The sequence below is a fragment of the Mus caroli genome, chromosome 12 (assembly GCF_900094665.2).
Source record: "Mus caroli chromosome 12, CAROLI_EIJ_v1.1, whole genome shotgun sequence".
Classification (NCBI taxonomy): domain Eukaryota; kingdom Metazoa; phylum Chordata; class Mammalia; order Rodentia; family Muridae; genus Mus; species Mus caroli.
Window position 1 is genome coordinate 5,434,934 of NC_034581.1, and position 24,705 is coordinate 5,459,638.

Here is a 24,705-nt window from a genome sequence, read left to right on the forward strand (position 1 = left end):
GCTATACAGAGAAACCCTGTCTCGAAAAACAAAAACAAAAAACAAAAAACAAAACAACAACAAAAAAAAAGAATTACTTTGTAAACTGCTGTATGATAGCAAACTTATGCCAGTGTGGAACATCTTAAATTAGAGGCTGTTAAGTTTGATGAACAGCTGGTGTTTGACACAAGTAAAACACGCATTACCACTAAACTTAGGTGTTTATACTTTGAATGTGTTATGAATGCATAGTTTCTCAGAGCAATACACTTAGAGTAAGATTCCTATATAAAACATGTATAAGAGAAGATAGACTATGTTTGGATTAAAAACAGTGTAAAAAGAATGTTAGAGGGGGCTGGAGAGATGGCTCACTAGTTAAGAGTACTGGCCGCTCTTCCAGAGGTTGAGTTCAATTCCCAGTAACCACATGGTGGCTTACAACCAACCATCTATAATGAGATCTGGACCCCTCTTCTGGCCTGCAGGTATACATGCAGGCAGAATACTGCATCATCAACAATAATAATAGTAGTAGTAGTAGCAGTAGTATGTCAGAAACATGAACAGTGTTGATGAGAAGAGAAACCAATGCTGAAATTTTAATTCAGTATTAGTGAATTTCTTGTGAAAATTAGGGTAGTGTGGGGGAGCAATGTTGGTATTTTGTTTGTATAAAATTGTGTGCGTTCTGTATACTTTTAAGTTTTCAAAATTTACTACATTTACTTTTAAACAGAAACAACTTGAAATAGTAAAGATGATCTTTGGATAGCTATTTATTGTATAGGGCTTTCATAAAGGCTTGCTATTTGGCTGCTACTCCTTTTCTTGCTTGCTCTTTCTCCTGTTCTTTTAGCTAGAACTACCCAGTCTTACATTTATTCTCATTAAGGAAACAAGTGCAAAAGATAAAAGGGTTTGCACAGAAAAACCTTTGAAAGTCACAGTTGTCAATCAGCTTTTGTTTTAGTTTAGATTTCTTTCAGTCATGGAAACTTAACCATCATGTCTGGTTAGTTTTTTGATAAGTAGAATTTTGAGCTTTGCCATATTTGTTATTTAATAGTTGTTTTTTATTCTTAATTTTTGTCTATGGCTTTAGACAAAAGTTTCAAGTAGTATAGTTGTAAATTTTGACAAATTTTCTTACCTGTGTATTTGTCTTACCTGTATGATTGAGTTATATGATTATGCTATTCAAATTGAGGAGAGTGATAAAATTAAAAATACTGAAACAGTTATCTTAAGTATTTACTAAGTAGGAAAAAAATATGGGAAATGGAACGGTTGATGACTCAGAAAGCCTTATTTATTCTTCATATTTTGGGACTTTTTTCCCCTTCATACTTAACTATTTTACCCTTGGACTTGCTCCATTTACTCACAGTGCTTTTCTGTTTTATTTATTTAGTCGCACTCCTGGAAGTCGCCAAGCCTCTCCAACTGAAGTAGTTGAGCGCCTTGGCCCTAGTACTAATCCCCCAGAAGGATTGGGCCCTCTTCCTAATCCGACAGCGAATAAACCACTTGTTGAAGAATTTTCAAACCCTGAAACTCAGAATCTGGATGCAATGGACCAAGTTGGTCTGGATTCCTTACAGTTTGACTATCCTGGTAATCAGGTACCCATGGATTCTTCAGGAGCTACTGTAGGCCTTTTTGACTACAATTCCCAACAGCAGGTAAAGATACTTCTGTAACACTATTATTAGAAAAACCTGAAGTGGTATGACTCATAGGAGTGATAAGGGTTTTGACACTTAATGCTTTATTGATTAAAATGTCATTATGGTTAAGAAAGTTCTTCAAATAAGTGTTTAAAATATTCATAGCTTTTTAATGAGAATCGCAATGTTTTGGTATTAATCTTTGTATTAAATGTTTTCCTGTATAGCTCTTTCAGAGGACTAACGCACTAACAGTTCAGCAGTTAACTGCAGCTCAACAGCAGCAATATGCATTAGCAGCAGCTCAGCAGCCACATATAGGTAAGTCTTTTGAATTAAATTACCCTTTTCACTATTAGAAGAAAAATCTTATATTAAGGTATGTAAAATGTTTCCTTTTTATTTCTTGTTTTATGCCTTGTTTACATTTTGTTACTTTCTGCAAGGCCTCTGAGGTTAGTAGTAACAGATTACACACTAAACATTATGATTAGTGGGGGAATCATTTTGATTACATATGTGTATCAGTTTTAAATCTTGACATTTCAAAGCAGTGTTTAAAAATGGTTATTTGAAAGTAGCTTGAGATTGAATTATTAAATTAAAAAATAAGCGTTAAGTATTGGCACATTTTGTCTTGTTGACAGTAAAAGAACAATAAATTAAAATTGTCTTTACTTATTTCAGTGTTTTACTTCACTGATCAGATTGGTAGAAGACAACAAAATTTGATAGGTTTCTCTTTTGGCAAGTTGTAAATGTCATATATAATTTTGTGGAACAACACATTTAAAAAAGTAAATCCTAGCCTTCCAGTTTCTTTTTTTGGTTGCCTTAAGTAGAACATCAATACTAGTATACAATTTCCTAGTCCTATAATAACCAAATCCATCACAGATGAAACCAGTGAGAACCTAATTTTTTTAGACTTTATTATTATGTGTGTTCCTGCATACCCACATGAGTACTTGAGTGCCCAAACAGGCCAGAAATACTGGGTCTGTGTAGCCTGTAGTTACAGACGGTGGTGAGATGCTTGAACTAGGTTAGGCTCTCTACAAGGCCACTTGTGCTCTTCATCACTTGAGCCGTCCTCAGCCCTAGCTAGGGAGAAGTCTTGAAACTGTTGACCTGGAGTGGGGTTTAGAATACAGTCCTGAGCAAATGATGCTAAGTATAAGAGTAGTCTTGAACCCACAACTTAATTAATTTTTTACCCCAAAAAAACTGGTTTTGAAAAATGGCTATGTTGCTTGTGTCTGGGAATGAAATTGTGTGGGTTTCAGCCTATATCTTAGAAATCCTGTCTCAAAAAGGCAAGGAAAAAATAAACTCATCTTTATCATCATCATCATCTAAAGCTGGGTCTCTAACTCCTTTAATTTTAAATATATTCATTTTCATTATTTTCTTCCCTTTTCAATTTGTCTGGTTACCTTCCAGAAGACACATTTGTAGCAGTGCATTTTCAGGAATGGTAATTGTCAGTGCCTAGAAATTTCTTCTCTTTTGATAAGAATACTGCAAAGAGCCAGGCTTGTAGCTACCAGCCGGGCTGTGGTGGCGCATGCCTCTAATCCCAGCACTTGAGAGGCAGAGGCAGGGGAGTCTCTGAGTTTGAGGCTAGCCTGCTCTACAGAGTGAGTTCCAGGACAGAGAAACCCTGTCTCGAAAAACCAAAAAAAAAAAAAAAAAAAAATACTGCAAAGACAGTGTTTTCAATAATTTTTGGCTTTTACCTAATCTGTGCAGGCTTATATTAAGCTCAGAAATCATAGAAGCTTTAAAAGTCACTCTCTTTAAACTCTTTCTTGTTTCTCTGTTGTTTTGAGGACAAAGTCTAAACTACTTAGGATGACCAAAAGTTTCATAAAACAGCTGATGTTCTAAATGGGGTTATTCAGTAAAAATTTAAACCCTTATTGTATGGGGTCCCACCCCAGATTCAGAATTACAATGGTTGTACCTAGTGAAGAAATGCTTTACATTTTCGTTTATTATTTCTCACCCTTTTAAATATAGCTGGTGTATTCTCAGCAGGCCTTGCTCCAGCTGCATTTGTGCCAAATCCATATATTATTAGTGCTGCTCCTCCAGGGACCGACCCGTATACTGCAGCAGGATTGGCTGCAGCAGCAACATTAGCAGGTAACTTGTTGATCCTTGTTGCTTGTTATGAACTTGCTTTTAATCTTGATATAAGGGTTTTTGGGGGGGGAAGGGGTAATCTGTGAGTAATTTGAAGTTCTTCTGAGAAACTAATATATTGTCCATAATAAACTGAAATTTGCAGAGAGTTCATTTTTCAATTACACTATTACAGGGCAGCAACAATAACTTGTGTAGTTGGTTTATATTTCTAGTTTGTAGTTTAGAAAATCCTACAGTGTGGAACCTACATCTTCATTTTAAATAACAACAAAGCGGCATTATTTTTTCAGAAATAATTTGGAGGTGGATGAAATTCTTGGAGAGAATGTCTATCTAAAACATTTCTTAAGCGCTACAAGCAAGCTGGGTGCAAACAGTATGGAAGGAATTATGTTGACAGGTGCTCTTCAAGCCAAGTCTGTGTTAATTGCTTATTTAAGTTAAGGGAGACTTGCGTGCTAGTCAGGTGCACTCTTACTGACAGACTATTTTCATGGTCTTGTGGAAAGTCATTAGGGGGTATTTGATTTAGGTCGAATTGGCTACAGATACAGAAATAAATTCAGTCTTTAAGCATGGTTTGTATTGCTTGTAGAGGCAAGAATGTGTTGCTGTCATTCCTAGGTTCACTTGCATGCCTCTGGTGGCATAACTTTGAAAATGTCACTACTACTTCTGACTTTTAAGAGATAAATAATTGTCACCAGTTAGTATTTATGACTGTTGGATAGTCCATCTCTTTTTGGAGAATGACAGCTTCCAAACGTAAGACATTACTTTTAAAGTGAGAGAAAAAAGCTAATTTTTTTTTTCTGTCTAAACTATTAAACTGAAAGAAACCTGTCAGTAGCTTTTGATGTAGAAGTTGTGCCACATAATTCCATAACTATGTATAGTTTGCTTGGTGCCGTTTAACTAGATATTAATATGCTGATGTTAGTAGTCATCTGTTTATGTGTGCGTGTTTGCGCATGCTCCTATATGTGTGTGTGTATATACATTTATCCACAGGACTGAAAGAAGTATCTTCAAGAGGTCATTTAGTACATGCAGTTAGTTAACTTAAGCCTTTTGTTAGCACCGTGACTGATCAGCAGAAATGCAGTATAAGCCAGAAAATACAGTTTATTAGTTTTTTAGTTAGCCATAATATAAAGTAATTCAGTAGTATATTTTATTTGACTTGATCCAGTATGTCTAAAGTACTGTAACACCTAATCAGTATTTTAAAAATCTATATTTTGCATTGCTCTTCATGCTAAATTTTCAGAATCCTAGTATACTTGTGCAGAACTATTCCGGATTAGGCCTCTTGCTCAGCTTCTACACTAGTTTCTGGCTATGTTGAATAGACAAAGGCTTTTGGTAGTTTGAGGCTGTTTTTTTTTTTTTTTAAACACTTTCATTTTCTATTTATTTTGTTTGTTTTGCAATTTTTTATGTTCTGACAATCTTTATTATAGGTTGTGTTTAAATTACTATCTTTAGAAATATATTTGCCTTTAAGTTTATAAGTGCTTTTAATTTTAGCAATTTGATATTTATACTGGGCTTTGTTTTTCTCCTAAACTCTGTGACGTTGGGTTTTTAAACAAGTTAATTGCCCTAATTTGATTTGACATTTTGTTGTATCTGTCAAAAATCAGGACATTTACTCAACTACTTTTTTGATGGACTCATTAATCTATATAATCAAATATCTTGAGCAAAATAAAATAGAGCAAAATCAGTTAATTTTATTTCCCCTTAGTTTGCTATCTTTACCACCCCTTTTGAATCATCTAATTCTCGACTAGACAACTTGTTCATTCCCCTGACCACTGATGTCTCACATCTGTTTTCATATAACTCAGTTGAATGTAAGGATGTTGACGTGCTGTTTCCAATAGGAAAAATGTCTTTAAAGGCTTAAAGTCCATACACTGTGAGCTGGTTCCCTAGTTTTCTTACAAAGTAATAGTTAAAACAATTTAACATCAAACAATTTTTCTTACTGAATTAATGAGTTATTTTTGAGTGTTGCAGTTTTATGGTTTCTAATGTATTACCTTGTTATTTGTGTCTATATTAGACCCACATGGGCAGTCAATACATGTGAGTGTGTAAGTGTCTTGTCAGTTTATTGGTAGCCTTGTGTTTTACTTGAATCTATTCAGTAAGGCCACTGCTGTCATGAATGAACACTCTGCTCCTGTCTTTGATAGCAGCAGTCAGCTGGGTATTGTAATGGCGCAAGTAATTGGGAATCTGAAGCAAGACATTATGAGTTTGAGACTAGTTGTTTACAAACTGAGATGATGTCTCAAATTTAACAAAAACAAACCCATACCTGACATGTCTTAAAAGAATTAGAAAAAGTGTGGTATAATAGCAAGCATGAGGAGAAACATTATAATAGATATGCTCAGCTCTTAAGCCTTCGATTTGTCTCTTTTTATAATTTAACGATAACTGATCTTGTATATAAAATTTAGTGACTTTTTTTTCTTTTGATGGGCCATATGGGGTTTAGGTCCAGCAGTGGTTCCACCTCAGTATTACGGTGTTCCATGGGGAGTGTATCCAGCTAATTTATTTCAGCAACAAGCTGCAGCTGCGGCAAGCAACACAGCCAACCAGCAAGCAGCATCACAAGCTCAGCCTGGACAGCAGCAGGTAGGCCTTTCTTTGTGAAATAATAAAGGAGCCTTGGAGTTCCTGTATTTAAAACAGGTCCATCCCTCAGTGGATAGTATGATAGTACTCAGTATACAGTTGATATGCAACTACTTACTGACTTTTAATTTTCTGATCAGCACTTAAAGGTTTGCTGTGCTCTGGCAATAGTGGCACACACCTTTACTTAATCCTAGCATTTATGAGGCAGAGACAGGTGAATCTCTTGTTTGAATCTGTTTGAGGCCAGCCTGTTCTATAGAGCTAATTCCAGGCCCGCCAGAGCCACACAAGCAAACCCTGTCTGGGAAAAAACCAAAACCCTAAAACAATGGTTTGGTGTGTCCTATTTTCATTATTTTACTTTCTTCAAAAGTCAAGTAATTTTAAGGCTTATTTTTTATTTTATGTTCTTTTTTTAATTGTATGAGTATTCTGTCTGCATGTACACCTGCATACCATAAGGGGGCATTAGACCCCTTTATAGGTGGTTTCAAGCCATCATGTGAGTGCTGGGAATTGAACTCAGTACTTCTGGAAAAGCAGAGGCGAAACCATCTTGAGTAATTAGGCCTTGTTGCAAGAAACATTAAAATAAACATTCTTGATATCTATATCAAAGAGCTTGCTCCTTCATTTGTCTACAGATGTCTAAGTAGTTATATAAGTGTGCTGTTAATCAGTAAAAGATGAGACATTTTCACTAAAGAGTACTTTTAATTTCTCAAATAAAATATTAATTAGGCAGAGTTTTTTTCCACAGAGCTTTACTATAAAGCCATTCCCAGAGATCCTCCAGTCTGTGCCTTCAGAGACATTTTTTGAAAGGGCCTGAAATAAAATTATCTTGATAAATGTAAACACAATGTTGCTAAGTGAGAATTCTGGCTGCTGTGTTCATGGTATTTCTATAAAGCAAATTAAATACCTTGTTGCTTGTTTGGTAGGTAGTTTTTGTTAGGAATTTTCTATAATACTTTTAATGCCATATTGATGTTCTGTGGAAGGTATTGTTTAGCTTAGCCCTTGTATATTGTATCATAATATCATTTAATAATTTATTTAACCCGTATCTTTTGTGTGTGCTCTACCAGGAATTGCTTGGATATTTGTAAAATGTATTATTAATTTCATCATGCTTGTATTTTATTATTTTAAGAGCTTTCTACCTTATTTTGAAGGTACTTTGTTACTTTGTTATTTTTCACACTTAAGTTTTATGTTTTAACAAGTTCTTAAGCTAAATTTTCCTTGAGTTCCAAAATTTTTTTGTGTGTTTTGGTTTTTGGTGAGTTTTTTGTTTGTTGGTTTGGTTTTTGGCTTCACATCACAGTCTCATTAAAGCAGAATTCCCTTAAACATCTCATGTTTCAGTGTTCAGCCTTAGAAAATAATTTAAATAAATTTTAATAAATAACATTTTTAAATTAAATAATTTAACTCTTTAGCCATTTCACCTTTAGTTGGGTCTTTGAAAAGGAGAGTATAAATATTAGAAGTAACTTACTCAAAGAGCTAGACTCTCAGTGTTACTTTATAGAGGATTGCAGTTGTCAAGAACCAGGAGTGTTATTTCTTGGTTTTTATGGTAGAAATTATTTATAACTTTTCATGTTAAATTTATATTTTATTTTCCAAAAAAATACAAATTCTACTGTGATATGTATATAGTTGTCTAAGATGAATTTGTTGTTATATTCCTTTTAACTGAGTTATTTGTCCTTTCTAGGTTCTTCGTCCTGGAGCAGGTCAGCGTCCTATTACTCCCAGTCAGGGCCAGCAAGGGCAGCAAGCAGAGTCACTTGCAGCAGCTGCAAACCCAACTTTGGCTTTTGGTCAGAGTCTTGCTGCAGGCATGCCAGGTATATAAGTAGTTTGATATAGAACTTTAGTTTGGGGAGGTGGTGATTTTGAGGGTGGGAAGGGGAAGCTCAAGAGATTTAAAATGTTAAGTGAAGAATGACCAACTCAGAATCTTTGAAGCTTTGACTATTTATTAATATATTATCGCAAACGCAGAACCCATCTGGGTAGTGATGGTGCATGTCTTTGATCCCAGCACTTGGGAGTGAAGGTAGTGAATTTCAGGCCAGCCTGGTCTCCGTGAGTTTAGGACAGTCAGAGCTATGCAAAGAAACCCCATCTGAAAACAAACTCCTCAGATCCAGATACTAATCTTTGAAATCAAATATTTTTGTTTGAGAAGTCCAGTTTTGGGAATGACAATATAGCAGAATTCTTAACACAACTATCAAGGGTTTTTGTTGTTGGTTTTGTTTATTTGTAGTTTTTTTTTTTTTTAACTGTTTCTGGTGTGAACCACAGCATCTTTCCACTTCAATTATTATAGTAAGACAACCTCTCACAATTTAAGATGACATTCTCCCAGCTGATTCTAGATTGTCAAGTTGATAACTAAAATTTATCATCACACACAGTTAAGTAATGTCAGGGAAATTTACATATCACAAAAAGCCAGGAAAAGTTGGAAAGATGGGTCAGTGAGTAAGAGAGTAGATTGCTCCTCTGGAGTGTTCCCAGTTTGACTCCCAGCACATACATACATATATATATATATATATATATATATATATATATATATATCTCACTACCATGTCATTTTAGTTCTAGGACATCCAACTCCTTCTCCTGCCATTATTGGTACCATGGTGACAGACATGTGTGTGGCATATAGACATATATGCTAGCCAAACATCTACACATGTTTTTAGAAAGAAAAGAACCTATAGAATTTCATGTTAATAAATTGGGAAATACGGGGATAGTAAATTTATATTTTTAATTTTATCTTTGCTTCATTGTAAACACTACATCTTTTACAAAAATTTGCATCAGAAAATAGCAATGCTTAGCGCCCCCCCCCCCCCTTTTACTTACCCTCATAGCTACATCGATCCTCAACAGATACTTCAAGAATCCAATCTCTCTTTTGTTACCATCAGTTGTCCTATCCAGCCTTACATATTAACCTGGATTAGTTTTGCCTTGTCTTCTTTGATGTCTGGTTCTTTTGTTCTGCAAACATAGAATCTTTCAACGGTAATATACATTTTTGCATTAACATGTATGGAATATGCAGTGTGTACAATTCAACTAAAGACTATTCTTTGTGTTCAGATTAGGGAAAAGGCATCAAATTTTATAAGTCTTTTTTTTACTACATATCCAATTTATAAAATAAATTTTTACCCTTGCCATACAAATGATGACATGATAAATCTTGAGAACTCTGTAACCAACAAGATTTACAGGCTGTGCATAGCTGTAGTCCTGGCTTGAGATATCCAAATTTTAGCCAGTTTCAAACCTGTTCCCACATAAAGGGATCCGTGTATATACTTTATCTGTTTTATTTTTCTTCTTGGTTTCTTCCTTTGTTTCTGTTGCCAAGATCTTCAGGATGTCTGCTCTGGTTAAATCTAATTTTAACTACTTTTGATGGAATCCACAGCTTTTTTTTCCCTATTGAAACAGGCAAAACCTCTTCCTCAATGCAACACATTCCTTTCTTTTCATTCTGAGGTTTTCACATAGGCTGATCTAACAGTTCTTTCAGTGTATTTCAGCAGCTATGTTATGTCTTAATTGACTTTAAAAAAAAATGAATAAAGTATTTAATCTATCTCTGAGAGATCCCATATTCCCTTTCTGTTCTCTGACTCTTTCCTTTAAAGCATAGTTAGATCTTTTTACAGTTGTTTAACCTGTACATTTGTAAGGTATATTTGTAAGATGTATATGTTTTACCCTATAATATTTTTAAAAATTGTTCTATTTTATTGGATACATATGTCAAAGCTTCATCAGCTTCAGTCTGTAAAGGCATCTCCAGTATAGCCACCATCTCTAATAAATGTGCAATCTTAGAATTATTTCTTTTTAAAACTCAAGGCAGAAGCCCCTTGGAATTCTGAATTCGACATCAACTGTATGATGTATTAATGCATGTAAATATACATTTTCAAATTCTACAAAATGAAACATAAAGTATTGTATGACATTGTTCTAAGGTGACTTCATTAAACAGAATCTGTATTTTTTAACTCAGTATATTTGTATCTCTGTATTGCCCTTCTAATTCCTCAAACCTTTGTGGATTTTTCTCATCTGGAACTACCCTTATGCTGTTGTTCTAGACTCCAGATCAGAATCCACTGAAGATTCCTGATTCTGATAGAAAGAATCCTTTAATCATCTCATTATCCATTCCTCAATCCTTTCCCTAAGTCTGCTTTATTCTGATATCTTTTTAAAGGGACATCTAAAATTGTAATTGTTTCTGAAAAAATAATTATTTGTATGTTGATATGCGAAACAAAGTCATATGGGACTCAGATGCATTATGTCATTGTGTATTTCATTTTTTTTAACACAAAATATTTTTCTTTTTAATTTCTAACTTTCTCCTTAAGGACTTCCCAAGTATCTTACCAAGTCTGTTGTTTATTTGTTTGTCTAGCTGTTTGTTTGTTTTAGCTTTTCTCATTGTCTGCAGTGTCTTGCAGTGTTTGTAGCTGGCATCCGCCCATGTCTCTGACATTTAGCTACTCTCTGCCACATTGTACAGGCTGCTGGCTCTGTCCCCTCCTATTGATCCTTCTCTCTACCGGAGGGACCAGCAGGCTTTTTCTGAGGGCCCACATATGACTTCTCCCCACTCTGAAAAGGTGGCCTGTGCCTCTTCTGGCTCCGGGCCATTGCAGGCTTCACACACTGATTTCTCACGGGCCCAGGTTGCTCAGTCCCCCTGTCACCTGGGAAATGTACCAAGTACTAAGGCTCTGGTTGGATCTCTCTTAGAATATCTTCTGCCTGGCTGGGAAACTGCTCTAAGAGGTGGTTGTTCCCTGCCTTTCCACTGGGGGGGCATACCTGGATCTTTTGTTCTAAGTTTGGATTTTTAGCTAAGTTTGGAATACATGCCAACAATGATGGGTGCCATTTGTAACTTTGGGCTTTTCCACCCATATCCCAGTTCCTGAATAATGACTCAGGCTTATCATTTATTAAAAAGTGCCTAAATAGCTAGGCTTGTTCCTACTCGTTTGTAGCTTATTTAATGTTTATACTGTTCTTTATCTGCCATATGGCTAGTTACCTCTCCTTAGATCCACATCTGACTTCCTTCAAGCCCAGGTGGCAAGATCTCCTCTGACTATTTCTCAGAGTTTGTCTCCCTGCCAAATGTTTCACCTTCTAATTCAGCCTCAGATTATTGGCCACCAGCTTTTTTATTGACAGGTGATGCTTCCATACAGTACACCAGAGATTATCCTTTCATATATGTCTTCATTCAGATAAAAGGTCAGGGACTAAGTGGATCACTTTATGGACTACATTCAGAGTTTTGCTTTTCATTTTAAACATTTTATAATGTGTTGAAGAGGGGAGGGGTATGCTAGCAAATTGGTTATTAAAAAGATAATTCTGGAGCATAAAATTATAAAGGTGTGATAAGAGAACAGAAACATGACATCAATACCATTGGACAAGAGTAGTGGTAATCAGAAGAATGGATGCATTTGAGAGATTTTCAGGGTCAGATGAACACAAGTTTTACAAGAAATTTCTCTTAGGGAATTATACACATCATTTAAGTATGGGTTTTATTTTTGTAAAGAGTGTTTTCAACCCAAAATCCAAATGGGGTAGCCATTAGTTTTTAATGCAGGTGTTATTGACAATATGCTTTTTTTTTTTTTAAGATTTATTTTATGTCTATGAGTATACTGTTGTACACTGTTGCTGTCTTCAGACACCAGAAGAGGGCATCAGATCCCATTACAGATGGTTGTGAGCCTCCATGTGGTTGCTGGGAATTGAACTCAGAACTCTGGAAGAGCAGTCAGTGCTCTTAACCACTGAGCCATCTCTCCAGCCCGACAATATGCTTTTTTTTTTTTTTAAAACATTTTTTATTTATTTGAGGCATGGAGAACAAGTGTGTAGGGGTCAGAAGTCAACTTAAAGGAGAATTCTGCTTGTAACAGATGGGTTATAGGATAGAACTTAGGGCTATCAGGCTAAGCAGTAATTAATTACCTTTACTTGCAGAGCCTTCTTGCCAGCTGTACCATGATGCTTTTGAGCGGGAGTACTATTTAAGTCTTGAATTTAGGACCATTGTTGTGCATCAATGTGAACAGAATTTTGAGAATCTAGTATTGTGCATAATGAATACTACATTGGAATTTGCTATATTTACTTAAAATAAATGTGAAATTGTTACTGTCAATGATAGAAGGCTTATCTCAGCATAGTTCACTTACATGAACTGAATTTGCCTATGTTTGAAGCCATTTTGCTATTGTAATTTTACAAAGAAGCTTTGGCTTCTGTGTGGTTGTCAGCACTGCTGTGTTAGTATAATTTGGTATGTTTTCACAGACAGTTGTCAAGCTCTTGTCACCTTCTCAACCTGAGCTCCAGGAGAGAGTTAAAACCCTATTGCCCCAAAATAGCTGTTGCTCACAGTTAAATTGTCTTCTGTGCCTTTGGAGCAGTAATGTGCCATCCTTGGGAAAATGTCAAATGTCATTTGTGTAGTTTTGATTCAGAGGAGAAATTCTCTTGAGAAAAAACTGCTTAGAAGTAAATTTCATTTTCTGGTATTTTTTAGAAATTTAAAAATGTCATTTACCTCATACACAAACCTACAATAAAACTAAGGCCTCTATGAGAGTCTTTACAGGTTGACTCTTAGTGATCTTAAGTTGTCTTCTCAGATTATATTTTTAAAATTTTTTAAACTTTTGGGGAGGGGTTTGAGACAGGGTTTCACTGTGTAGCTGTAGCTGACCTGGCTCCCACTATGAAGACCAGGCTGGATCTGTCTCACAGAACCTTTTTTTTAAAATGCCAACACTTGGGAGGCAGAGGCCAAGAAGCAAGTTCCAGGACAGCCAGCATTACACAGAGAAACCCTGTCTCGAAAAACTAAATAAAAGTAAGATATGTTTTATTTTCTGTGTATGGGTATTTTTGCCTGACTGTATATGCTTGACCCCTTGAAATTGGTCATAAGCTGCCATGTATGTAGTGGAAACTGAACTTGTGTCCTTTGCAGGAAAACCAAGTGCTCCTGGCCTATGAGCCATTTTTCTAACCCCCATATTTTAAGATTTTAAAGTGATGCTTACAAGTGAAATTCTAAGTGAATGCATTGATAATGTTCTTGCTCTAAAATTTAGATAAGCTTTTTTTTAAATAGTGTTCTAATTTACTTCCTCTAGTCTTTCTAGCCTCTCTCTTCATAACTGACCAAATGGTGATGTTTTTCTATGACTTAGTTCTTGGAAGCCTATAGCTTCTGTTTTAAGAAAAGAACTTTTCATAATCTGTAAGTATAAGACATGACTGATAAAGGTACCTCCATAAAAACACATTTTTAAAAGACCTCAGAGGTGGTTTTTCCATCTGTATTCAGAGGTTTAGTAATAATAATGTGAAATCATGGACTAAACACAAATACAAGGGAAAGTATTCACGTCTTATGTTGTAAAGTGTTTTCATTAATAAGTACTCATTTTAATGTTATCTAGGCTATCAAGTACTAGCTCCAACTGCCTATTATGATCAGACTGGTGCCTTAGTGGTTGGCCCTGGAGCAAGAACTGGCCTTGGAGCTCCAGTACGATTAATGGCTCCAACACCTGTCTTAATTAGTTCAGCAGCAGCAGCACAAGCTGGTAAGTATGACTGACATTTTTAGAGATTTTAGGTACTTTTCTGAGTAGTTTCAAGAAGTTTCTGAAATTATTTTACAGCAGCAGCAGCAGCAGCTGGAGGAACTGCAAATAGTCTTACAGGCAGCACAAATGGCCTGTTTCGGCCAATTGGCACTCAGCCACCACAGCAGCAGCAGCAGCAGCAGCAACCAAGCACTAACCTGCAGTCTAATTCATTTTATGGGAGCAGCTCTTTGACTAACAGCTCCCAGAGCAGCTCTTTATTTTCTCATGGACCTGGCCAACCTGGAAGTGCGTCTCTTGGCTTTGGAAGTGGTAGCTCTTTAGGAGCTGCTATTGGCTCAGCTCTCAGTGGATTTGGCTCATCAGGTAAGTTTGTTTAAAAACTTTGCTAAGCATACTTGAGGTATTTGAATTTTTAATATAAAGACAAGCAGTAATAACATAGTGTAGGAGGGATAGGAATAAAGTATGGGGTGCTAGTTTAATTTTACAGAATTCCTGTAAATCTTTCAGTCATTTATAAATGTTTAGCTCATTCTAGCAAGCCCATACTCCCCCTCCCCCAGCATTTAAGAATTTGGTACTCTATATTTTGCTAATCACTATTTCTTCCTTATTCCCCGTAATATTGGAGGAGGTTAATACATGGCCATCCTAAAATTTGGATAACTTAAAAAGAACAATAGTCATTATTGGATGGTACAGTCTTACTAGGTTTGGGTAGCTAATTATGGTTTTCTGTATTTGGCCTAATATCTAAATAAATAAATGTTGAATCACTAGAGTCCCGTAAGAAACTACCAGTATACTTAAAATAACTTAGGTTTTTTCATTAAAAATAATGTAATAGATTCTTTCTTACTTGGATTAAGAAATCGTAATTTTAAAACAGTCTCACATTAGGTAAGGATAGCATATTCTAGTTCTTTATATGTAATTGGTAACTTTTAAGAGCACAGATACGAATTTGGACTTCAAGGGATTTTTTAAAATACTTAATGTTTATATTTAATACTCTTAGAACCCCTAATCATTTTCCATTTGTTTTCTTATCACTTCAGATTTTTTTCTGATGTGGAAAATGATAAAATTGGTCTGGGGTGTAGCTCAGTTGGTAGAGTGCTTGCTTGCCCAGTATGCACAAAGCCCTAGGTTTGATCTGTAGCACAGCCTAGACTCTATATGGCGGCGTATGTTTATTATCCATTTCTTAAAAAGGTAGAGTTATAAGAATCAGAAGTTCAGGGTTATTTTTGGCTTTACAATGAGCTTGCAACAAATCTAGCTTCATGAGACACTGTCTCCCCCCAGAACAGAAATAAAATGGCAAAACTAATGCAGTTATCAGGTGTTTGCCATTTTCCTGATGTGTCTTCTGAACTAATATTCATCTTTGTAGTATGAGTATATCTTTGTAGAACAGCTATAAACTTGTAGGGAGTAAAAGGCACTTTTAGTTTCAAGAAATACAATAAAGGAATGCTTTACTTGCCTAACAGTATTTTCTAAATAAGCAGTACAGCGTAGGGCACATCTGGTGAATTTGGACTTTGTGTTAACGCTCTTAAATTTTTTTATTTTATGTGTATGGGTGTTATGCCTGCATGTATGTCTTTGCACTACATGTGTGCAGGGAGGCCAGAAGAGGGCATCAGATCCCCTGAGACTGGAGTTGGTTGTAAGCCATCACATGGATGCTGGTTTAAAACCTGTGTCCCCTGGAAGAGCAGCCAGTGCTCTTAGACATTGAGCCAACTCTCCTGCCCAATTCTTTAAAAATTCTACTTATTTCGTTCCTTTTTGAGTTGATTATTTTTATGTCCAGATGATGTACTCCCATGAGTCTCATTCTGTGATTCTAACCCAATTAAGACATTATCCCGAAAGAATCCTAAATGTTCTAAGCAAAACTGATAGAACATACACTTTAAGATATAAACATCCTGGACATAAAGTAATTTCTAAAGTGTAGCTATTGTCCCCTTATAATCCTTTCGGGGAAAAACAGCTTTGATAAACACCATATTGTTTTCTCTAATGTATGCTATTGATGCGCTGGTGCAGGTTTCTAGATCACTGTATTCATTTGTTCTTGAGATTCCCGTCTATCTCAGAGTTAGGAATTCCCTTAGAGCACTCATGCCTTACTCACTTTTGAGCATCACATGCCGAATTCTGGTGCCCGGTCTGGCTGGGAACTAACCATTTTATCTTGCTACTAGGAACATTAGGACTAGGCATACAGCTCAGGATTAGAGTGGTTGTCTGGTGTGCATTAGGCCGTGGGTTCAATTCCCAGTATAATGTAAAAATGAACTTACAAGTTAATAAGTAAAGAGTAGGAGCATTACACTTTGCACTTATAACTGCCTCTAGATAAACTTCATCTTCTCCATTCTTTTTGACTTTTTGTGAGAGTCCATTCAAGTGCTATACATATGTACTCTTACACCTGTTACTGCCCTGTCACACAATTGCATACATAAGCAGAAGCTAAAATACATAGTTGTCTATTTTTACATAGCTCTCCTTACCAATATGATAGTTTAATTTTTGAGTAATAGCAAATACGGCAGGCAGTGGTAGCTACTCTGATATAACAATTAAATCATGTTTTTTTTTTATGACCTGTTAATTCTAAAGTGATATTTTAATTGAAAGTTTGTGATTTAATATCATATGCATAGTTGATGAACGAGTTGTGATTCCAGCATTTGTTTACCTACTTAGTATCTTGGGTACATTTTGTTTGTCAATGTTGCATGTAATTTACAGACAGGACAAAATTTAAAGAACCTCTATATTTTGAAGTAATTTCTGAAATTTTTTTTAAAGATTTATCTTGATTTCTCTTTTTGGGGAATACATTACATGTGTCACAGCCAGTTTCTTTTGGTTATTTGGCCAAGGAATGATAATGGTGCTGCTCTAAAAAGAGCCAATAACCTTGCTTATCAGTTAAATTGCTTATTAAAATAAATAGGAGTCTGAGATAAGTATAATAGGTAATATACACTTCAAGCGATCACTTTGACAGTGTCCTTTTAAATTAGCATATTTGATATAGCACATATTGACATTTTGCCAATACCAAACAAAAAATGTTTATTTCATTAAGGCTTAATTTAGTTTTACTATTAAAGTACATATAGTGTCCTTGCTGATTCTAGTTAATCATATGTTAGGTCTTAAAATGTGAACTGTTCCATGAGACATAGCCAGTATTTTAGAAACTGCATTGGATGCTATGAAAGTCACTATTGCAGTATAACCTTTTGCCTGTGCAGTTGTCACTACCCCCAACCCCCTTTTCTATATAGGTATTTAAATTTGACCAAACCTGGGTAATCATGGGTTCTATCTGTTAGAAGCTCAGCTTGCTTATTATGTTCTCTAATTGTTTTCTTTTATCCATGTTAGGTGTGACCTACTTATTATATACATTACTTATATATGACTTACAATATAAAAACCAAGACTTAGTAGACTTTACAATTCCTTGGAAAGAATTGCCATATTGGTCCGAATATAGAGCTTGTCCTTATTGGGGAAAGTAGACCTTGTTCCTAGGTGAAAAAATGTTTCATGAAAGGTGTTTGGTTAAAAGAGACTGATGTTTCAAAATAAGAATGAAACGTAATTGAGAATATTGGTTATAAATGATAGAAATTTGGGACATGGCCTTTCCATACTCAGTAAAGGATTTGATTGTACACGTGCATGCTGCTTTACAGCCAGATTGTTTTTCCTAACATGCACTCCTAGATAGCTGAGGGATAGGGGGAACTTCTGAATAAGGAGCTCAGGAGGCCAGTTCTAGAATCTTAAAAAATGAAGGATCCTGAAGGGTAAGAGACACAGGCATGGTTTTAGTGTGGCCCAGTAAAGAGAGACATTAATTTTCCAAGAAAAAATTTGGTGGTTGGGATTTTCTGTTTAACAAATTATATGAACAATACTGAGAAGTTAGTTCCCACTTGTTTTTCACATCCAGCTAGTAATATTCGGGCCAATATGGGCTTTATTTTGGACACAGCTAAAATCTAAGATATGACTGTTGAGGGAAATTTATGAATACTCTATTTATTAATATAATCTTTTTTTTTGGCATTGAGCTGAAATCTTAAAAACCAGTTCCAGACATCAGGATAATACAAAAGTAAACCTTATTTGAGTTTAATCTTTTTTATGACCTAAAACAGACAACTTTGCAATTCAGAGTTTATAAATCATACCAGGGTATTAAAGCACAGTAACTACATGTGTCGGTGGTAAAATATGTGTGAAGTAATGAATCATATAACTGCTCTGTTAAGGATTGCTTATTTATTGGGGTGCATTTATACCCTTTTATGATTAATAAGTTGTTATATATAGTTATCACAATAATTATCATCTCCACAATGTTTCTAAAATAATTATTGTGATCACTTCTATTATTGCCCAGCAAGAGTTGGTTGGGAATAGGTTCTATTCAGTTAACACTGTATGTAATTAGGGTTTTTTTTATTTCTTCTTCAGTTGGCAGTTCTGCAAGTAGTAGTGCCACAAGGAGAGAGTCTCTATCTACTAGCTCTGACTTGTACAAAAGATCTAGTAGCAGCCTAGCACCCATAGGGCAACCATTTTACAATAGTCTGGGATTTTCCTCCTCTCCAAGTCCAATAGGCATGCCTCTGCCAAGCCAAACTCCAGGACATTCACTTACGCCACCGCCATCACTTTCATCACATGGATCCTCATCCAGTTTGCATTTAGGTAAAAAAAAACCCAAAACCCTTTTTATTTGTATGTATACATGTATGTGTGTTTGTATGTGTGTTTATAATATGTGTAAAATATTGAATGTTGGATAAAACATGCCAAATTGCTTTTGCTTTTAGATACTAGCCTTTTGAAAAAGTTCTACTTCCTGAAATTCAAAGTGAGGGTCTAATGTACAGTAAGGTAAAGACCCTCTTTTGTATTTTATGTTCTTTTATGACATACAGTGGTGTATGTTCTCTTGTCTGTGCTTTTGATTTATGTGTTCTAGAGCATCTGAAAGTCAACAATATACATAATAGTGAAAGAAATTTTTACTGTCAAGCTTTTGCGCACCATAAGAAAATTATATTATAGTAATGGGATGTAAATAATTTAGTACAGTATTGGCCATTTTACCACAAGTTATATCAGAGAATATCAGTTAATGTGTGCGCATTAGAGAAGTTAATAGGCTTCTCTTTTGAATATGTTAAAAGGGAAAAATGATTTGAGCGTGTTATATTCCTAAAGGTGAAACATTTAGGACTTTTATTTCTATCTCTATTTAAAAATTATTCTCACCTCCAGATTATTAAATTGGTGGTTATCCTTTATTCCTCTTCTAGGAAGTACTTGTCCATAAGGGAAACAGTATATTTTGAAGACTTTTTAGACATTATTAGCTGTATATGAATCCCTGTCTTATCAAAGAATTCTGCCATTAAAAATTAAGCTATGGATTTTTGTGATTATTTTTAAGTACAGCTGAAACTAAATGGTTCTGTTGCTTAGAAATATTTAAGCTATCTTGTGATTTTTAAAATGTAACATTATTATAAACAGACTACATCGAAGATTCTGGTCCTGCATCCCACCCAAATTCTGAAATTTTTGCGCTTTGGAAGATTTGCTCTTTTGAATATGTACCAGTTAGTTTATTCAGATAGGGTTCTGAGGTCTGACTTACATCCCTGCCTGTTCATAGACTTACCTAGCTTATAGCCTGAGCCTCTGCTATCAACCGTCTTATTCACAAGAGCTGTTTGATAAGACATGCTTTTGAAATGTATTAAGTTTGGGACAAAGAACCAAAAAATGTTGGGTGTGGTGGTACATGCCTTTAATTTTAAACAGAGACAGGTGGATATATGAGTTCCAGGACAGCCAGAGCTACACAGAGAAAACTGTCTCGAAAACCCAAAAGCAAATTTTTAAGAAAAGAAAGAAAGAAAAAAAGACAGGTGTATCCCAATAGTTTTGTGTTTGTAAAAATTATATTTGTTGTGTCCTGTCATCTTTTCATAGGTAAGTTGCAGATCAGGTTCTGTTAACTGTTACTGTGTGTGTTTGTTTACTTAGAACCGTTATATATAACTTGCTAATAAATTGAATATATGTGATTTTTTAGGTGTCTGTAATTGCACTACAGTGTGGATGTGTCTCTTTTTTAGACAGTAAAGAATTTGGTCTAATTACTTAGAGGAAGAATTTTAGTCAATTGTGGGAAATCATATCTGAGCAAGAGTCCTGTGTTATACCTCGTACTGTTACACCCAAAGCTTCAGTTGGAAATTAGATGCTCAAACGCATTCCGATTGCAATGAGTAATCACCTATAATGTCTTCTTTTGTTAGTCCCTACTTTCCCCTAGTTCTAGTCATGTTACTTGAAATGTTTCCCCACCAAATTGAAAATATCTCAGGTTTCATGAATTTACTACACTATTTATGAAAATAATCTATTCTCTACTTTCTTATGATTTAATAATGATACAAAGCTCCTATGCTTTGTGACATTAAAAATATTTATTTTTTAAACAGGGTATTGCTATTAAGGCCTGGCTGACGTAGAATTTGCTGCATAGACTAAGCTGACTTCACATTAATAATGATCATTCTACGTTTGCTGCCTCAGTTATTTAGAAAGTAATTTTGAACTCTATATCATTGAATTAGATTTCTTTGTGAGTCAATATCAAGATTGCTGACATGTAAAATACTTTGTGGGAGTAGAATTTACAGATTTGATTTTATATAAAGCATTTTATTTACTTGGCCTGCATAAGATTCTTCCCTGTGAGGACTTATTAGCATGCTTTTGTAATCCTACTTACTTCAGAGGCTAAGGTCCAAATTAAAGTTAGCCAGGAAACTTAGCAAGGCTCCTATATCAAAAAGAGTAAGTCTCCCTGCTTTACTAGAATTGGTTAAAACTAATTCTCGGTTAGTCTTGACCAAGATTTGAAATAATGAATATACAACTATTATAGTTATGAGTGGTTCTTGGAATCAACATTCCCAAAGTTCTTGATGAGACTTTTAAAACTCATCTCTCCTTTTGATAATGGTAGCTGTCTGAACCCCACAGAAACTGCCCAAAGCAGCAATCTCCTTGTAAAAAGACTTTCTTTATAAAGAGTAAATATTTAATCAGTAGATATCATTAGACTTGCTAGAGTCACTTTTATTGGAGAGCTATTTTAGTTCATAAGTTTTGAATATTTTTAAAATAAAAACTTATATTCAGAACCTATGTTTTTTAGTATATTGAGCTTAGAAGACTGAAAAATAGTTTTAGCTTTTCAATATGTAGTATAAAATCAGGTTTTCTAACACTATACCTATAACATTGTTATCATAGTTTAATTTCTTATTGACTGGTCTGCTTGGTTGGCTTAAATATCAGTCATTTGAGTCACAGTCGTTTAAGTTTAATTGTCTTTTCATTTATATTTGTTTCCCCACTTTTTTTTTCTTGTTTTGTTTCATTCATTTGTTAAAGAAATTGTCCTGTTAAATTTCTCACATTCTTGAGTTTGCTGCTTGCTTTCCTATGGTGGTGGTAAGCATATGCCTTCATGGTATTTCCTGTAAATGGCTTCTTTTGGCAAGGTGCAGTTCTGGGCACTTTCTGTTGTGTTACATTGAATCAAGATACATATGGTTGTGTCCTTTGTGAGACTACCAATCTAGTCTACATGGTGTTTTAACACCTTATGGCCACTGCCTAAAATATTTCTTCAGGGGTTATGAAAAGTTGTGGCTCTCATACTATCAATCTATAAATTCTCTATGATGAATTTTCCTTTATAACTTAAAAGGTTACCCTAAAAGGTTGTTATTCCTATAGTGGTTAGGATAATGCCTCATTCTTTCATTTTCTAACTCTCAGAATGAACAATTAGTTAGTGTCAGTTTTAAACCATTAGTTGTACTGTGCTTGGCCTCCTTAGACCATTTCTATGTCACCACTTTTTAGGTTAGGGAAAACAAACTTAAAATATGTTAGTAATTTCTAATTTGTCTAATGCTTATGGTCTTAGTATTTGGATACATTTGGGACTTCTTAGGTATAAAGCACCATTTTGCATGGCCTTCCTTGGTTTTGCCAGACTAAATGACTTCTCAAGATATGTGCTTCCACCCCCAAGAAATCAGAGATTAAAATGTATACTGTGAACTTTGAACTCAGTGATACTAGTTTATTGGAAGGTGGCTCAGAATTGTGGAGAATCATTTATGTTAAGTAAATAGGAAAATATTAACTCTGGATCACACGTTTCTAGAACTTATGTTTTTCTCCTAATCAGAACATTTTCTATTTAAAAATGGGGCATTATTTACTGTGATGATTCCCCCCCCCCCCGCCCCCCAGAAGTTATTTGCTAAGAATCACATGCTTTAACAGACTTATTCAGGCTCTCCTTTTAGAGGAAATGTATAAGAGTGAACAAGTATGGCCAAGTTAGATGTAAGATTGTCTTCCGTTTTTATGTTTAAGTATGATTGTTAATAAAAGCATAACAATATGAAATATATTGAGGTGTTAACTAAATAGCATTAGTCTTTTGTTTTTCGCTAAAACATCTTCATATTTGTCATTTCATCCTTAATGTGGACATAGACTGGCTCAATGATAAATCCATTTAAAACAAACAAATTAAAGAGTAAATAAGCTCCTAAGACTTGTAAGAATAACTGAAAAAATTGATGCCAACCTACAGTTCTGACCTATGATAGTACTCCTTTTCTATTATGCTCTTACATAAGGAATGGAATATAGTTTTTAAACGTGTTTGACTACTGCATTTTAACTAGCCTTTCACGAAGTAATATTTACATTATCTTGAAGATCTTGTTTCCTAAGGTTTTGTGGGTTTTTTTTTGTATAGAATATTAGTAGACGTCTAGATTCCTTTCTGAATTTAGTTATTCTTGAGATTTCCCTGAGAGATATTGTCTAAGCACCTTTAAAGTTCAAGTGTGTACCTTCTGCAACTTTAGATGGGCAACTTCACAGGCAGGAAGTAGAACATCACATTCAGCTCTCAGAAGATTATATATCAGTTATCATGTATGCTAAGGTACTGTTGCAACTCTTCAAGATGTCTGTCTTGCTCATGGGAGGGTTAAATGTAAAGAAATTATAAAATTTTGTTTTGTGGGACAATTTATGATTGGCTTTCTGCATAAAATTTTGTTTTTATAACAGGGTCTTAACACCGTGTGATTCTAGCTGGCCTGGGAACTCACATAGTTCTGTCTGCCTCCTGAGTACTGGGAGTAAAGGTGTGCACTACCACACATGGCTGCACATAAATTTATTGAGTTTTGGTTGTACTGGTTTCAAGACTGAATGATTTTACTTTTGTCCTTATCATTTTCTTTATTATCTTTGTTATCTAGTTATTTTTCTCAGGATTATAATCAGATCATTAACAGAAGCAATAAGGGGGAAAGAGTTTATTTTAACTGATGGTTTGAACATATAATCCATTATAGCAGGGGAGTCATGGCATCATGGTAGTCGGATAGCTGACTGCAGAGTCAGGATGCAGAGAGACATGACTAGTTATGCTAATTTTGCATGCCCTTTTGTTCATTCTGAAAACACAAAATATAGAATGGTGCTGACCACATTCAGGGATAGTTTTCCTCAGATATAAACCTCCCTGGAAACACCCTCACAGATAAGCCATGAGGTCTGTCTCCTATTTGAATCCAAATCTAGTAAAAACTGATAGTGAAAATTAAGCATCAAACCCTTTAAGCACCTTTGTGACATTGGTTCCAATGTTTGTGAATGTTTTCTTCAATTAATTTAGTTAAGATGATCACAGATTTAAGAGAGAGTACTTGACTGATTGATGTACTTTGGCAGTAGATCACTCAAGGCACATGTTTAATTAAATTAGTACAAGTTGGGCATCTTACGAAAACCTGAATCTTTCGCTGGACTCAGAAGTCTCTGTTATTGGAACATTTCTATTCAAATTATCAGCCTAAGAATACTCAACATTGAACTCTTATCTATCTACATAAATACTCTAAAGTCTGAGAAATGTAAGCCTTAAGCATTTAGATGAGGACTACAGTTGTGTAGACTTGGAGAGGTGAAGAGTTTGGAAATATGTTTGTAACTGATTGTCCAGTAGCAGAAACTATTCTTTCATAACACAGTCCTCACTGTGTTTTCTAGTTCCTATATGAAAAGGGGTATCATGGGAAAAAAATTTATGGTTACAGTTTGCCTCAATTTAACTCAATTATCTTTGGATTTTCTTACAAGCCTTTAACTTTATCAGCCATAGTCTTCCCTCACGTAGTTTCAACTTTTTTTCTATGTTCCATTGACCTTAACTCTTTTTTGATTTTTTTGGTTGGTTGGTTGGTTGGTTGATTGGTTTGGTTTTTCAAGACAGGATTTCTCTGTGTAGCCCTGGCTGTCCTGAAACTCACTCTGTAGACCAGGCTGGCCTCGAACTCAGAAATCTGCCTGCCTCTGCCTCC

The 24,705-nt window shown here is 35.1% G+C and overlaps 1 protein-coding gene across 10 annotated transcripts in view; it reads left to right on the forward strand.

The window, feature by feature from the left end:
- Positions 1-24,705, forward strand: part of Pum2 (pumilio RNA binding family member 2) — a 75,380-nt gene that overhangs the window by 38,180 nt on the left and 12,495 nt on the right. For 5 of the 10 annotated variants that reach the window (XM_029484301.1, XM_029484304.1, XM_029484300.1 and 2 more), the window contains 8 exons: positions 1,397-1,667; positions 1,880-1,973; positions 3,675-3,800; positions 6,316-6,458; positions 8,188-8,320; positions 14,021-14,167; positions 14,246-14,536; positions 18,692-18,928. In XM_029484301.1, coding sequence (XP_029340161.1) covers positions 1,397-1,667; positions 1,880-1,973; positions 3,675-3,800; positions 6,316-6,458; positions 8,188-8,320; positions 14,021-14,167; positions 14,246-14,536; positions 18,692-18,928 — 1,442 coding nt within the window. The remainder of the gene's footprint in view (positions 1-1,396; positions 1,668-1,879; positions 1,974-3,674; positions 3,801-6,315; positions 6,459-8,187; positions 8,321-14,020; positions 14,168-14,245; positions 14,537-18,691; positions 18,929-24,705) is intronic. The other 5 variants (XM_029484306.1, XM_029484305.1, XM_021178784.2 and 2 more) reach the window with 3 other exon arrangements.